This window comes from Cervus elaphus, chromosome 26 (assembly GCF_910594005.1).
Source record: "Cervus elaphus chromosome 26, mCerEla1.1, whole genome shotgun sequence".
NCBI classification, from domain to species: domain Eukaryota; kingdom Metazoa; phylum Chordata; class Mammalia; order Artiodactyla; family Cervidae; genus Cervus; species Cervus elaphus.
This window is the reverse complement of record NC_057840.1, coordinates 19,377,517-19,394,209: the sequence shown is the minus strand read 5'-3', so window position 1 is coordinate 19,394,209 and position 16,693 is coordinate 19,377,517. Positions and strand designations below refer to the sequence as shown.

Here is a 16,693-nt window from a genome sequence, read left to right as displayed (position 1 = left end):
CAGTGAAATCACATCAGGCCTGGGGGTCACCATCCATTCCAGTTTGTCCAGGACTGAAGGGTTTGCCAGCATTTGAGGCTTTCAGTGGTACAAGCAGCATAGTCCTTGACGAACAAGGAGGGTAGGTCACCTTAATCAGGGCAGAGATGTGCTGTATGTGCAAACTTCAACCTTGGAATCTTGCCCATTGATCTGTAGGCCTGAAACAGTGAAGCCATTTTTTCACATCACTTCTTTCCTCCTTATGTTTTCAAGGTGAAAGAGCCAAGTAATCATGCCAACATCCTGACCAAGCCTGACCCAAGAACCTTCTGGACTAATGATGACTCAGGTATTTTTGAAAAAGTACATTCTGGCCCTATGCTCTACAGGAAGCATGCTCTAGTAATAACCCTACACAAAGGCAAGGTTTGAAGAAAAATTTTGGCTTTGCTTGCTTTTTGCATTATACCTAGTGCAACACTAGAATGTACTTTCACAATCACTTTTTTTAAGTCCCTTTATTATCTCTTCTTTTGCAATATCTAAAGCATGTATACCATTAAATACAGCTTGGTGAATTATGTATATCCAAATGTTGAGGGAACAAAACAATGAGTCTACTTCATGGAGTAGAGGACAGAGAAATAGGAGAAATAGAGAAATAGGATAAGGTGGGCAAATACACGGGTTCCAGTGTCTCTTCCAGGGTGAAGAAAGTTATTAAAAACCCTAAGTGAAAGTGAAAGTCGCTCAGTCGTGTCCAACTCTTTGTGACCCATGGACTATACAGTCCATGGAATTCTCTAGGCCAGAATACGGGAGTGGGTAGCCTTTCCCTTCTCCAGGGAATCTTCCCAACCCCGGGATCAAACCCAGGTCTCCCGCATTGCAAGCAATTCTTTACCAGCTGAGCCACAAGGGAAGCCCATTAAAAACCCTAAGGCAAGTCATATTCCAAATACTCAGTGAAGGGCAGGTATGATTTGTGCTATCAGTCCCAAAGTATACATCTAATCAGAATCAGAAGAACGCCACTTTCTGAGTTTGGAGAATATGCTTCTGTTGTATACTTAAAAACTGCACTCCGACCAAAGGTAGAGTGTGCTTTTACAGGAAACTGAAGACGTTTTTTCACTCTTTTTCACAAACACATTGAGCCGTGAGGCCTAATGACATGAAGTAATGACACTAGAAATGAGAAAGAAGCAAAATAATTAAGACAGTGATACTAGAGCTTTCACCGTCTCTATTTAAATAGGGTCTAATTAAATGGAGAACAGTGGTGACACCTACTATTTGTATTAAGTCTCCTGGTTTTATGAAGTATGCTCGCAAAAAATCCAATTCAAGGTTTGGGCCAACCCTGTGAAATAGGAGGGGCAGCCTGTCCTTACACCCCATTGTGTGAGAGATGAGATCAGGTGCTGAAAGAGGGTAGCTGACATCCAAAGCTGATGAGCAGAGAACGCCGGGGCTGGTGGTGGGATGGAGAGCCTGCATGCTCAGTTCTGTGTTACTCTCCCTAGGAAGAAGTAGCTCTCCTTTGAGAAGCAGCATGAGCTAAATTGGTGCTTTAATCTTTTATTTATGAAAGATTGTCAAAGACCATGCCTATTTGCAAAAGCGGGAGAGGTTGAAGAGGAGAGTGAAAAACACTCTGCTGCCTTTTTTTCTTTTCAAAGACCAGGTTTATAGTCTAAACTTATTATCAGTTTAATCTGTCAAAAAAAAATGTTCTTTCTTTTTTTATGTCTTTTGAAGAAAGATGAAGAAGCATGAAAGTGAGTTGGCCTTTTTATGCCATCATTGCAGTCCATTAGTAGTAGTAGAGCCACAAAATAAACCATCCACTGGCTAATACTGCTGTTAAGATCTACAGCACTTATGTTCTAAAGAAGCTATATAGAGCAAAACATTATAGTTAAAATATAAATGATTCTTAAAGTTAAGTAAAGAGAATGAGATGAGAAGAGAATCTTTACAGGCCAGATCCAGAAAATGATGCTCAGGCACTTTTTGGAGACGAAGAAATTATGTTACAAGAAAAATAAATGCAGGACATGTACAGAAATGGTGATGGGAATCATTCAGAACTACTCACCTTAGAAACTCTGAAAATTGTTTGTCTTATCAGTGGGGTTACAAAGAGAGTATCCCTTCTGTAGTAGCAGGTCATCTAATAAAGATCCTTTCCAATAATCAATTCCGAGGCCTATGTCTAATGCTTTGGTTGGAGAAGGTAGTTATTCAGTTACTGAGAAGTGGATTTTAAAATCTCTACCTGTAGTGGTAGAATGATCTTTTGCTTCTTAAAATTCAGTCAATTTTTGCTTTACCTATTTTGAAGTGCTAATATTAAGCACATACACTTTTATAATTGTTATAATTTCCTGATGAATTGTATTCCTCTTTACCTCTGGTAAATCTTCATTTGAAGTTCTGTTTTTTGTTTTTTTTTCTGACATTAATATAACCAAGTCAGCTTTCTGATGCCTACTTTTCACATGGTATATATCTTTTCTATCCATTTACTTTCAACCTATCTGTGTCTTATAAAGTTCTTCTCTTACAGACCTCATATAGTTAGGTTTTTCTTTTAAAGATTATTTGACATTCTCTTCTTTTTACTTGGAAAGTCTGGACCACTTAAATTTAGTGAAATTGTTAGATATAACTATACCATCTTGGTTTCCTCATGTTCCTTCTTTTCTTCATTTGTTGTTCTTCCTTTTATGACTTCTCTAAAATCATTTGATTATTTTTAGAATTCAATATTAATGCATCTACTGACTTAGTGGTGGCTCTGAGGATTAATTAATAACTAAGTTTTCAAAACGGTTATAGAAAACTTGCTATCCCACTCATCCTCCCATCCTTTACATTATGGTTCACATATATATTACTTCTACATATGAAATTAAATCTACAGTATAATAGATTTAAAGGAAAACAAGAGGAAAACTATCTTTTGTATTTTCCAAGATGTTTACTATTTCTGATGTTCTTTATTTCTTCTTGAAGATCCAGTTTTCCTTGGAAATCATTTCTTTCTAGCCTGGAAAAACTTCTTTTAACATTTCTTATGATGCAGCGATTCTCTAGCAATGATATCTCTCAGTTTTCTTTTATCTTTATGATATGCTTTTATAAATGAAAATATTTTTATTTAATTTTTTTTAATCCTTATTTTCAATATTTAATGATGGGAACTTTTTATTTTATAAAGGCTCTTCTTATTGTTCTTTTTTTTCCATTTATTTTTATTAGTTGGAGGCTAATTACTTTACAATATTGTAGTGGTTTTTGCCACACATTGACGTGAATCAGCCATGGATTTACATGTGTTCCCCATCCCGATCTCCCTCCCACCTCCCTCCCCACCCCATCCCTCTGGGTCTTCCCAGTGCACCAGCCCTGAGCACTTGTCTCATGCATCCAACCTGGGCTGGTGATCTGTTTCACCCTTGATAATATACATGTTTCGATGCTATTCTCTCAGAACATCCCACCCTCGCCTTCTCCCGCAGAGTCCCAAAGTCTGTTCTGTATATCTGTGTCTCTTTTTCTGTTTTGCATATAGGGTTATCGTTACCATCTTTTAAAATTCCATATATATGCATTAGTATACTGTCTTGGTCTTTCTCTTTCTGGCTTATTTCACTCTGTATAATGGGCTCCAGTTTCATCCATCTCATTAGAACTGATTCAAATGAATTCTTTTTAATGGCTGAGTAATATTCCATTGTGTATATGTACCATAGCTTCCTTATCCATTCATCTGCTGATTCTTAAAGGATTTTTTTTTTCTAGGTATAAAATTCTGAGTAGATGACTTTTTTTTTTCTTTTATCATTTTGAAGATTTGGGCCATGGCCTTCTGGTCTCTATAGTTTCTGATGAGAAGTCAGTGATGATTTAAATTATTGCTATCCTGATTATAGTATGCTGTCTTTTACAGGTTGCTTTAATCTGTTTTTAATCTTTGTTTTTTTTCATCAGTTTGTCTATGATGCATCTAGACTAGAATCAGTGTTCTTTAAGATGTCGATCTCTGAGGTTTAGAAAGTTAGACACCTAATCTATGAGTAGTTTTGTTAGAATTTGAATCTGAGGGATGCAATTGTTTTAGTTGTAGTTTCTACACCGTAGTGTGCCCTTTCTTTACCAGGACATCAGTACCCCAACTAAGACTTCTCCTCGATGTCTTCAGTGCCATGAAGTGGAAGCACAAGCCAAAGCAACTCTGCAGCTGTCCTTCTGCAACATGCAAATTTATGAGCCTGCAAATGGATTCTTTACAAAGACAACATTCTAGTTCCAGTATGAATTTTATTAGGGTGTATGTGTGTGTTAGTTGCTCAGTTGTGTCCAACTCTTTGCAACTCCATGGACTGTAGCTCGCCAGGCTCCTCTGTCCATGGAATTCTCCAGGCAAGAATACTGGAGTGGGTTACCATTCCCTTTTCCAGCGATCATCCCAACCCAGGGATCAAACCCAGGTCTCCCTCATTGCAGGCAGATTTTTTACCATCTGAGCCACTAGGGAAGCCCTTTATTAGGGTAACTTTTACCAATTCCTAAAATAATGGTGATGAAATGATTCCATCATTTCCTCCAGAAAATATATTTCAGTGACTGGAATATTTCCATTCAAAGCCAGCCATAATCAGAGTATTTTATTTTCATTTAATATAATGTACAGTCTCTTGATGTACTGCTTTAAGTAGAGTTCAGTGTTGAAGATAACTATTCAAGATGGTTTGATAGAAATAGAAGTTAAATTTAAAAATCTTTTGTTTTGAAGTAGGGAATTACTGAGGGTTAGCTTGCCTTGAAATCTGGTGAAATGGCCTGAATTTTCATACTCAATATCTTTTTGCATGATTTCCAGAGGATGGGCCAGTGTGCTCAGTGGCCATATACATATATGGTGATGGGAGAAACAAAAGTAATTTTTTAAAAGCTTTTTTTAAAAAAATACTTCATATAAAAGTAGTAGCATATGTTTATTACAGGAAAGAAATGGAAAATTAACCACCCATAATCTTCCCACCACACTTCTTTCATTCTCTCTCTCGTTCATTTCCAGATTTGTTCTGACAAAAATCAAACAGGCTGCACAAGTTTAGGCTCTTTCCTATTGTCTTTGTTTTTAGGCTTTGAAACCTGATTTGTTTGTTTTTGCACACCTTTATTTTTCCATCGCTGGTCCTGCAGTATCCTGTAACATCCTCTTAAACGAGAATTTCAAAGTAGGATGAGTTTCCCGACACTTTTGGAATGTGTGTTTTTCCAGGTATTATTATTAGCAACACAGATAATGGTCCTTACTTAGAGGAAGTCAGATAATGAAGTGGTTAAACAATAAAGTTTCTTTTGCAAGGGCCATGATTGAAATGGGCACCTGTTTTGCCAGGTAGGAAAATGTAGCTTCTTCATGTTCTCCCTGGTTCTTCCTTGAAGTCACCTTTTAACAAAATGCAGTTCTACCTTTGGGATGTTCAAAATGTCTAGATTTCATTCAAGCAAAAATTAAGGAGCAAGTTTCATTATTGTATAAATTTTTCCCAGAGGGAAAATTAAGTTTTCCCTTTTATTTTCAGGATTATCATTATTTCTTTCTATTTTATAATGATTCATCACATTTTAAAATTAAGCACAAATTTTGGGGGATGTAGAAATCAATATAAAGAGGATTATTCATATTTATTCGGGAGCAGTAATATTTTCTGCACCAAATGTAGAAATGAAATGAGTCGCAGTTTAGAAACATATGGACTACAGAAATATTTCAGTGTTTCAGAGAATACATAAAATTAGATCATTGAATTAATATAAGGAGAGGGAAAACTTCATTCCACAGATCTTTTAAAATTAAGAAAACATAATTTCTAGATTTTTTTTTCTTAAAAAGCATAACACTCTGATACTTAATATCTAGGAAACAGTTGCTTCATCCCTCAAATATGGCATTATCTTATGAGAATGTTAAATACATTCTCAAATATGAGAAAAGTTAAACACACTCATCTACAATGGAAACCTTCTATCTGATACTTGTTGGCCAGTATAGACTTTGCCTCTTGCTATTAGAGATGAACCATTTAATAAAAATCTGTGGATACATGAAGATCCCAGGTAGACTGACCTCATTTACTCAGTTCTTAACTAAAAAAAAGTAGCTATCTCAGTAATGAAAGTCATCTTACCCACAGCAAGAAATTCCAAATAACACATAATGTCACGGATGGGACGGGCTTTCCTGATGGTTCAGTGGGTAAAGAATCTGCCTGGAATGCAGGAGACATGGGAGATGCAGGTTTGATTCCTGGAAAATCCCCTGGAGGAGTAAATGGCAACCCACTGCAGTATTCCTGACTGAAAAATCCCATGGACAAAGGAGACGGGTGGGCTACAGTCCATGGAGCCTTAAAGAATCAGACATAACTGAGTACCCATGTGCACGTTCGCTGGTGGGAGCAAGATGGTGCTAGGCTTTGGGAAGGACAGGGGCATGATCATAAGAACTCTACATTCCTGGATGCTTTTGACTTCTCTGCAACTCAAACTTTTCAAAATCACACTCGGTAATTTATTCCCCCCATCTTTGATCAGGAAGCCACAATCATCCTCAGTTTCCTGAACTACATCTCTTTCAGTCAACTGGACTCACATCAGAGCTGGCCGGCAAACCATCTGGCCATGCCTCCCAGGGAGTCATGCATGGGTCAGCAGAAAACTACTCAACACTCGACCTTCTGCTGTGGTTAGTGTTGCGAGCTCTTGAGGCCGCCTGAGGTTGCCACACAATGCTTATTACCTGTGTGACTTAGCACAAATGAATTCACGTGCAAAAATAGAATATTATAATAGATCATAGTTTTTGTGAAGGCGAAAGGAGATAATTCAGGTAAAGGTATTAATAATTTAGAGCTCTGTCAAGCATATGGTTAGTGGTCAATTTATGATGACTCTTCTTATTTGGAGAAAGAATTATGTCATTTCTACAAACCTGAACACCCATCCCCCTGCCGTATATAAGGTCTGCAAACTATGGGTTGGAAGAAGAGTACATTTTATTTTGTCAGTATTACTCAGTATTTCCTACTGTTCTCAACCCATTGCTTGTTTATTATTTTATTTTCTTCTCCCTAAACTAAGAAGCTCATCATCCATGTTTTCTGGGTCCCCACACACAGCACTGATAAGCTTTCTGAAAATAAACATGTGGTTGAACTGGAAAGAACCCTCAAACTGGAAAGAACCTTAGACATTGCCTTGTCATTTAGATAAAATACCGCACTTTGTCAGCAAGGATCCGTATATAGCAAAAAACAAAAATGCTTAGCTTTGCATGACTTTAACCATTTACACTGATTTAGAGGGTTCAAATTGATTTAGAGGGTTCCAAGTTCAAGGACAGGTTGTTTATTTCTGTAAGTGAGTAACAAAATGTCATTTCAAAAGTTTTCTGTTTAAGGATACTTAGAGTCATGGGCATCTAGCATTTAAGTTTGACAGCAAAATGTTATCAAATCTGATCTCATGACAGTCCTGCTCCCTGGTGTGTGAATGAACAAAGGTATAGCTATAGACTCAGCCAGTTCAGTCCAGAGAAGCACCCCCTCTCTCCCTTGAATTGTGTTAATTAAGCTTTACAGTTAGAACAAAGTCTGTTTCTCTCCTTGTTAAACTTATGATTTTCTCTTCCTCTTGATTATGGCCAAAATTATTATACCTGTTATTTCTGCTGTTTGACTCTAGGCTGTGTGCACGCTCAGCTCCATCGTGTCCGACTCTTTGCGGTCCTTTGGGCTGTAGTCTGCCAGACTCCTCTGTCCTGGAATTTTCCAGGCAAGAATGCTGGAGTGGGTTGCCATTTCCTCCTCCAGGGGATCTTTCCAACTCAGAGATCTACCCTGTATCTCCTGTCTTTTGCTTTGGGAGGTGGGTTCTTCACCACTGTGCCATGTGGGAAACTCAAGGCTACACTAGCAACTTTTTCACAATGGCTGATGTTTCTGATTCCCTAACATTCTTTTAAAATATTTCCACATCATAGTATTTCCTTGTGCCCATTTTATCCAAATCACTCTTTTCATGTCTAAGATCTTTGATTTCCATAGTATTAAAGGACATTATATTGTGGTCAACAGGCGAAATGGTACCAGGAAATTCCCTCACTTAAAATAAATAAGGAAAATAGATTAAACTCAACTTAATAATTTTAGCTAAGTTATTTTTCTCATATTTTAATAAATCTTTTCTCATTTTAGAAGTTTACACCAGACTAATGTGATAGATTTTTAAAAATCTAGTGGATTTTAGTTACAGCTAATGTTAAAATGCCCTCATGCATTTTATTATTTTAAACATGCTGAAATATTCAGCTTTTGACAGCTTTCTTTTTGCCCAAGAAAGTGTCCTACAATACATGATGCATAGACATAAGACAATCCAGGAGGTAATATGTATATCATAGGAAAAATAAATGAAAAAAAAAGTTTTTTAAAATTTTATTTTATTATTGAAGTATAATTGATTTACTATTTTGTGTTAATTTCATGTGTACAACAGTATGATTCAGATATATACATATGTATTCTTTTCCAGATTCTTTGCCCTTATAAGTTATTACAAAATACTGAGTGTAGTTACCTGTGTTATACAGTAAGCCTTTGTTGGTCATACATTTCTGTCCTACTGGTGTGTATGTTAATCTCAAACTCTTAATTTACCCCTCTCTCCACACTCCCCTTTAGTAACTTTGTTTTCTGTATCTTTGAGTCTACTTCTATAAGTTCATCTGTATCATTTGAATAAAGGGTTTTGGACTGTTTTATCATAACAGAAATATTTCAGCCCCATCAACTATAAACATAGCTTACAAAATTTGAATAAAAATGATTTTACAACTTTAAAATTGTATGTAGGAAGAAGAATAGGCCAATGACAATAATGAAAATGGGTTTCCCCTGGGATGAAACAGCCCAGAGAGGGGTGGGTGCAGGATTAGGGAGTGAGGGTACGGGTACGGGAAGGAATGGGTAGGATGGATCCGGTTGAAACTAGGGAGAGGGAAGTTTGCGTAAATCGGGGATACTCAGAGATGAAAACAGAATTAAAATTTAGGGCAGGGAGACCCAAGCAAACTCATTTGTAAAATGAGAGTTTATTGAAGTAAATCAATTCTAAGATTCTTTCTTACTTTGAAGTTCCTGTATTCTATGAAGGTGTAAATTTGAAAATAAAAAGAAAATGCAAAAGGATTTAGGGGAAAAAATGGTTTAGAGAGGGCTGGGGCCTTTGGAATAGACTTCAATGAATGTAGCACTGAGAACTCTGACCCTTTCTCCTCAGAAACATATGACAATCAGTCCTTTATTAAAATTTTGGCTCTTAGAAGAAAATTTTATATTAACAGTTCAGCTACACTGTTCTTACAGGCATTAAATTACACAACATACTTGAGTTATCAAATTGTTCTCCCATACCTAATCTTATCTTTCCAATCGCCCTGAGGGATTAACTATAATAAATGGGTGTTAACCCTGAGGACAGTTAAAAGAAGTTAAGTGCTCTGCCCAAAGCTAAATACTAAGTTATACATTCTAAAACACCCAGCTGGAAACTCAGATCTCCTGGAAACTCCTCCAATTCTCTTTCTACTGCTTCAGAAAGGTAAGCGGGGAGTTTTGTAATGAAAGTAGTTTTAATTGAGCACAAGTGTTTGAGGAAACAGCAGTCAAGGAGGAGATTCTAACTGACCTGTGAGTTTGCCATTGGGTGGGGCACTTGTGAAAAGGAGAAAATTAAGGCAAAGAGGGGGTTTGTTTTACAGAAATTAGATATACTGTATCTCTTTCTGCCTGGCACTCTGCTAGGAGGAGGAAGAGTGCCTGGCACTCTATGGACAAGGAAGCACAGTTTTCTGCCTTGAAAGCTTAGGTAGACGAACTAGACAGTCACTGGTAGGCTGTGAATAAAATAGTGTAAATACAAGTTAACATCATGATAGTTGCTGCAGATGAAGGATTGGTTTTTAAAACAGAGAAGCAGATTGTTTTACTGGTTAAAAGTAGAGCTTTTGGGATTGGTTTTTAAAACAGAGAGGCAGATTGTTTTACTGGTTAAAAGTAGAGCTTTTGGTATCAGAACCTACACTTGCATTCTGGTGGGGTTTTTTATTTATTTTTGGCTGTACTGGGTCTTCAAAGCTGTGCGTGGGCTTTCTCTTCATTCCTACGCTCCAGCTTCTCCGTGCGGTGGCTTCTCTTGGTGGCCGGAGCACAGGCTCTAGGTGTGTGGGCTTATAGCTGTGGTGCTAGGGCATGTAGGATCTTCCCTGACCAGGGGTCAAATATATGTCCCTGTATTGGCAGGCAGATTCTTAACCACTGGACCACCAGGCAAGTCCCCTGGTTGTTTTGTTTTGTTGTTGTTTTTTATTTTTTTATTCAACTACGCCTGATTCATAATATCATGTAAGTTTCAGGTATACAACACAATGATTCATTTATACATATATATGTGTATATATATATTCTTTTTCAGAGTTTATTCACTTATAGGTTATTATATAATATTAAGTATAGTTCCTTGTATTATACAGTAGGTCCTTGTGCATTCTGGTTTTGCCAATACTAGCTACTGTTGTTTATCTCTGTAAGCCTCAGATCTTAAGAATGAATAAGGGGTTTATAACAGTTTTCCATAAGGTCATTATGAGGATTAAATGAGAAATTGTATAAAAAGCACTAAAGCATAATATCTGCCACTTAGTATAATCCTTCAGTGTTGGCTACTATAATAAATGCCCTAAACTGTGGAAGTTACAGGGAGGAACATGTTCATTTCTGCTTACTAGTATGTTAGCATCATCTGGCTAAGTGCCTGGCTTTAGAACATGCAGGAGAGCTATTCCTTAAAATAATTTCATAAGGATATTTGAACATAGTCTAAGAAAAAACTCTACCAACTGATGCAATGGTAGAGATAGCCTTGGAAGTAGAGGTAAGTCTAGTGAAAAAGAGAAAACTGAACAAATGGTTGTCAGGAATATCATAGGGAGGTTCAGAGTCCCTAGGATCGTTTTAATACCAACAGAATCCATTCACAATTCTATGCATAGCATGAAATGAGGCTGGAGGTGCTATTCAGACAAAAACTCCAACTTTCACATATACACACAACGGTTTCAAACTTTAAAACAAAGAGGAAAGGAGCATTTAATGTGCTGGCTATGAATTCTCCTATCCTTCGTACACATGCCTATGAATACAGTAGATCTATGGTGAGTAGTGGTGGGGTTGCTTCTGGAAATGGCAATGGGTCTATAATGGTCCAGACACAGGCCGTCACCCAATCTCTTTGTGAGATAAACGATCAGAAAGCAGACTGTGAATAAGAAAAAATTGCTCTGTGAAGAAAAACAATTGGCTTATCTGGGGAAGGCAATATGTTAGACCATGTTCTAACAAGACTACCTGTGTTAGAAACTCTACCTATATCTGATATATTTGTTCCTTTTTGACCTCTTTCTGGAAATGTACTTTCTACTATTTTTTAAATTCTAAAATTTTAGCATTTAAATAATATTAATGTTGGCATATACTATATATCACATATAATATATATATGTACATAATAATCTATAATTGTTTTAAGAAAAGAGATGGAAAAAGAATAGTCATCTTGGAGTATCTTATAAGGTTCCTGTTAACCTCATAAAAACTGATGATCTTAAATAATGAAAGTTGTAAGAAAAGAATATGGGAAGTGGAAAGAGATAGGAGGTAGAGAAGAGTGGTAAGTGGGGCTTAGACAGAAATTATGTACCTTGGGCTCCTTTCTGCTCTTTGGTTATTTGTTATAATTAAAAGGGAAAAGTCAGAAGGCTGTGGGCCATCAGTGTTGCTTACAAGAGCAGCTGGGGATATAAAAGCACAGTATTTACAAGGAGGTAAAGAGAAAAAAGAAAAATGCTTTTGCTTTTAAAAGGTAAATTCAAAGACTTGTTAAACAGAACTTGCCAAACTGGATTTAAGTTGGTACATAAAAACAATATGATTTGAAGAATGAATTTCAAATAGGTTTCTCATGATGATCTATGTTTGTGTTCTAAGGCTTTAGATTTTTAAGGAATAGTTTATGAATTGTGGAATAGAACCATTGTAGATATTAATGATAGTAATAGTCTGATTTCTTTTAAATCTCCTATAAATGAGGATAGAATATAAGGCAATTTTAAGCATAAAATTTTATAAACAAATAATACCATAGGAACTTCTTCAGTGACCATATTTATTTAGTGTAGAAAGGGAAGTATTATTCATGATTCCTGTCTTTTGCTCACATCTGTTTAATTTCTCCTCTGTAATTTTCTTGTGATCTTAAAAGAAAGCTTATTTTTATTCCTTTAGATGTCATTTATACCTTTCGTGAAGTGGTGACTATGAAACAACATGGAAAAATAAATAACAGAAGTAGCTAATATACTTGAAACATCTGGCCAAACCATCAGCTTCCTTTTTTTTTGTTTTAATATTTATTTATTTGGTTGCGGGTCTTTGTTGGCGTATGTGGGATCTTCCCTTGCAGTGGTCACTCAGCGATGCTGCTTAGGGGTTTAGTTGCTCTGCGGCATGTGGGATCTTAGTCCCCCGAAAAGGAGTCAAACTGCTACAAGGCAGATTTACAACCGCTGGACCAGGAGGGAAGTCCCAAACAGTTTTACGTCTGTCATGTGTGCGTGTGTGTGAGAGAAAGGGAGACAGAGACATAAAAATAACTAATCTTCTTAAAAACATTCAATAATCCCAACTCCAAAACAAACGAGTGCTATCAAAATCATCTGATGGGATGACCATATGCTCTTAGAAAATTAGGCTCCGGTGGTTACCAGGAGAAGGGCATGGCAACCCACTCCAGTATTTTTGCCTGGAGAATCCCCATGGACAGAGGAGCCTGGCAGGTTACAGTCCATGAGGCGGCAAAGAGTTGGACACAACTGAGCAACTAACATTTGTACTTAATCGTGGAAGTTCTGGTCAAGGAAATAATAATGAAAATAAAAATAAATTTACTCCTATTAACAAATCTAGAATAAACATTTCTCACTGAAATGTATAATCTAACAAAGAACTGAATCTTTTAATGTCCATTTTAGGGTTTTAATCCGAGAAATAAAGATAAGTAGGAGAAATTATGTTGGGTTCAACAAAGAGATTTATCCATCAAATATACCCAATATTAATTGAACACTGATTACAAGCAAGGCATATGTTAGGAAGGAACGAAAGACAATTACACAAAATAATTCTGCTCTTCAATGTCTCAAGTTACTAGAAAAATATAAACATGTGCACAAATTCCTAAAATTCCTGCTCAGCTGAGGGAGCCATTGCTAGTGGTGACAAGACCAATGAGATTATTGGTAGTCTTCACAGATGGGGATGAGCTTTAAAACTTTAAGAAAAGCTGTGGGGAAACGGGGTTCCTGCCATAACTTCTGCAGTTCTCAGAACAGCCAATTATGGAGATATAATGGGCACCTCCCAAAGTAGCAGATCAAGAAGTTGGGGCTTTTTAGACATCAGAAGGTCTAAAGATGTCATACCCTGACACCTGGGGTATTTGCCTACTTCTCATTATCAAGTTGTGATGCCATTGAGTAAAATATACCATGTGCTTTAGGTGACCTTCTGAATGTCCCACAAAAACTGTGCAGTGTCAAGACAATGCCTTCCATACATTTGCTCAATATTTTCAAATTATATTAAGTAGATGTCAGATAGTATAATTAGCGCATCACAGTGATCTTTCTTGGAATTTTTGCTCGATGAACTGTTGCAGTGCCCAATTTTCATAAAGTTACAAAGAATATTGTAAATTATTAGCTAAAAAGAGAGTGGGAGGACTGCAAAACAACAGAACCCAAATAGTAAAGTCAGCAGGAATGTTTTAAAAATAATGAAACATACCCAAATCTACCAAGCACTAAGAAAAAGCAAATGGAGATGTAGAAACCTCAGGAAATAAAAATCCAGGTGCTTAGTATCAAGTCTGTGGGTTCTTGCATTTTCATATCGCGATGTGAGGTGAAGTTGTGTCCTACCCTCATGTGATGGAAGACACCACAGAGTTACTGGCAGAATCAGCACGTCCTCAGCTTTGATCACAAAACTGGATAGCTCCAATATGATACCCCCTTTCTGGGACATAGCTGGGGGCCAGTAGTGAGGGAGAATTCTCTCCGTGTGCAGAATTTAAGAGAAGTGCACCTGGTTCCTCATTTTGCTTGGAAGGAGACATGGGATTATAAGACCAATTCGTGATCAAGAAAAACAGTCAACAACTTGCAAGGACTTTGCATCCTCTATTAAAGGATTAGTAGGATTTGGGTTGTATGCAGGATAGTTGCATCATGTCAGGTAGAAACATGACCTTTTATAGAGATTAAGTGAGATTTAAGGAGATAAATATGGGTCCAAGTTGACAAGGGCTGGGTTGTTGGTAGTTAATTTTATGTATCAATTTCACTGGGCCGTAGTTTCCAGGTATGTGGTCAAACACTTCTAGATGTTTCTATGAGAGTATTTCTTGTGTGAGATTAACATTTAAATCAGTGATAGTCTGCAGAAGAGGTAGGTACTATCTGTGGCTCACAGAGACTATTTTTAGTTGGGGGAGATATATAACAAATGCTCAAAAAGTCAGCTAATAAAACTAATATGCAGATCACTGAAACAGCATGAGTGATGCCGTGTAAGTGGTGTTGACTCTGAGAGACAAATGTCAAGAAGGATCCAGTCACGTGAGCACCCAGGGAGGGAAGCATTCTAGGTGAAGGACACAGCAGAAGTTTCTCTGAGCCAGATACAAGCTTGGTCTGCAAGAAGAACAGCTAGCCTAGATGGCACAAATCTGGAAGGGGAAGGGAAAGGGGAAAGAAGGATCTAATCAGTGATAGCTAGGCATAGGAGCAACATGAATTGTTTGTGTTGTCTGGTCTTCAAGGAACTCAAAGTCCAGAGAGACACCTGAGAGTTAAATAAGACCCTTGAGATTTAAATGACTAACAGCACAAAATCCTTGACAATGGAGGGAGGGGAGAGGCATGCAAAGGACTAGCTGAGTATGGAGCATTATTAAAATAAGTCACATGACATGGGCCTTCAGAAGCGCCTTTTTTGATTTATCTTTTCCTGGATATCACAGAATTGTACACTATGAAAATTGCAAGAAAACTTCCTGCACATTCACTTGAGAAAGTGGATAATCGAAAGGATTCAACATGCCCAAGCTTGTATTGTAATGGCATTAAGGCATAGCAGGGCCTTAGGAAAAGGAGAAATATATGTAAGCATACTTGTGCTTCTGGGAAAGTGCTGCTCAATTTAACAATTTAAATACAGACTTTGCCCTCCCTGAGTATAGCAACACTGCTCATCTTGGGCATTCTTGTTAGATCCCGGTTTTAGCACAGTGCCTGGCACAAAAGAGGTGCTCCATGGAGGCCTGAAGGATTAAAGAACAGGCCACCATCCGTTGGAGTTTGTACCTCTCTCTGTAGCGGAAGGATATAAGCTAAACAACTAGAAGATGTATCTTTTGTGCTGCTTGTCTTCTCTGACCTGCTTTCATTGATTCTCCCCTCTCAATGGACCTATATTTACATTCTGTTATCTCCCATCCACCTTGAGCAAGCAAAAACTCCCTTGGTTTAGCTTTTTAGCTTGGTTTAGCTCTCTGCTTTTTTCATCTTAAAATTTAGCTTTTACTTCAAACACTTGGTGGTAAGAATTTATTCTGTTATCATGGCATTTAGTTTTTTTACTGCCTACTCTGGAACATTGTGTGCATGGAGACCAAGGGAGGACAAAGGACTTTGAAAAACAAAGAGGATACCCTTTTCAAGCCTTTGAAGGAATTCCCATCCAACTGCTCTGACCTTGACCCAGCAGATTAAGTGGCCCATACCAGGTGATGCTAGTGGTAAAGAGCCTGCCGATGCAGGAGACATAAGAGACTCAGGTTACATCCCTGAGTTGGGAAGATGCCCTGGAGGAGGGCATGGCAATCCACTCTGGTATTCTTTCCTGGAGAATCCAAGGTACAGAAGAGCCTGGCAGGCTGCTGTCCATAGGGTCACAAAGTGACTAAGCATGCACACACGCCTGCTAGATTATAACTATGCTTGTCTGAACTTTCACTCATCCATCTTCCAACTACATAAATTTCCCCACTCCAACTTCCAACATTTCTTTATATATGCTTGCGTATGCAAATTTGTTCATTTTCAATGAGATGGGGTAGAAAAAAAAGCAAATATCCTTTTAAGGAGTGAGTGATAGTTGAGTGACCAATCTCATTTTGGTTTGAATTAACTTTCCAAAACACTTTGTAATGTTTTGCTACTTAAAAGGGATTTTCCTTAGTGGCTTTCAGATCTATTCACAATAGGGCTCAATCTACCTTTGTAGGTAATTCTGCACCCGGCGCCTACCAGGTGAGATCATGTGTAGTACTGTATCTCCTGCGTCTAGCACGATGTCTGATGCATAGTTCTAGAAGAATCTGTGGATGAATGAATCAATGAGTTCCACCATGCCTAGAGGTGTATCAGATAGACAAGTGCCTCTTCAGGCTAATAATCAGCACACCTTCAAATGAATATGTTTTCTGAGACATTATTAATTCCATATTATTG

General features: G+C 37.5%; 1 protein-coding gene across 1 annotated transcript in view; it reads left to right on the top strand.

Moving 5' to 3' along the window:
- Nucleotides 1-16,693, top strand: part of SGK1 (serum/glucocorticoid regulated kinase 1) — a 111,101-nt gene that overhangs the window by 82,903 nt on the left and 11,505 nt on the right. Inside the window, exon 3 of the mRNA XM_043888392.1 lies at nucleotides 256-331. Coding sequence (XP_043744327.1) covers nucleotides 256-331 — 76 coding nt within the window. The remainder of the gene's footprint in view (nucleotides 1-255; nucleotides 332-16,693) is intronic.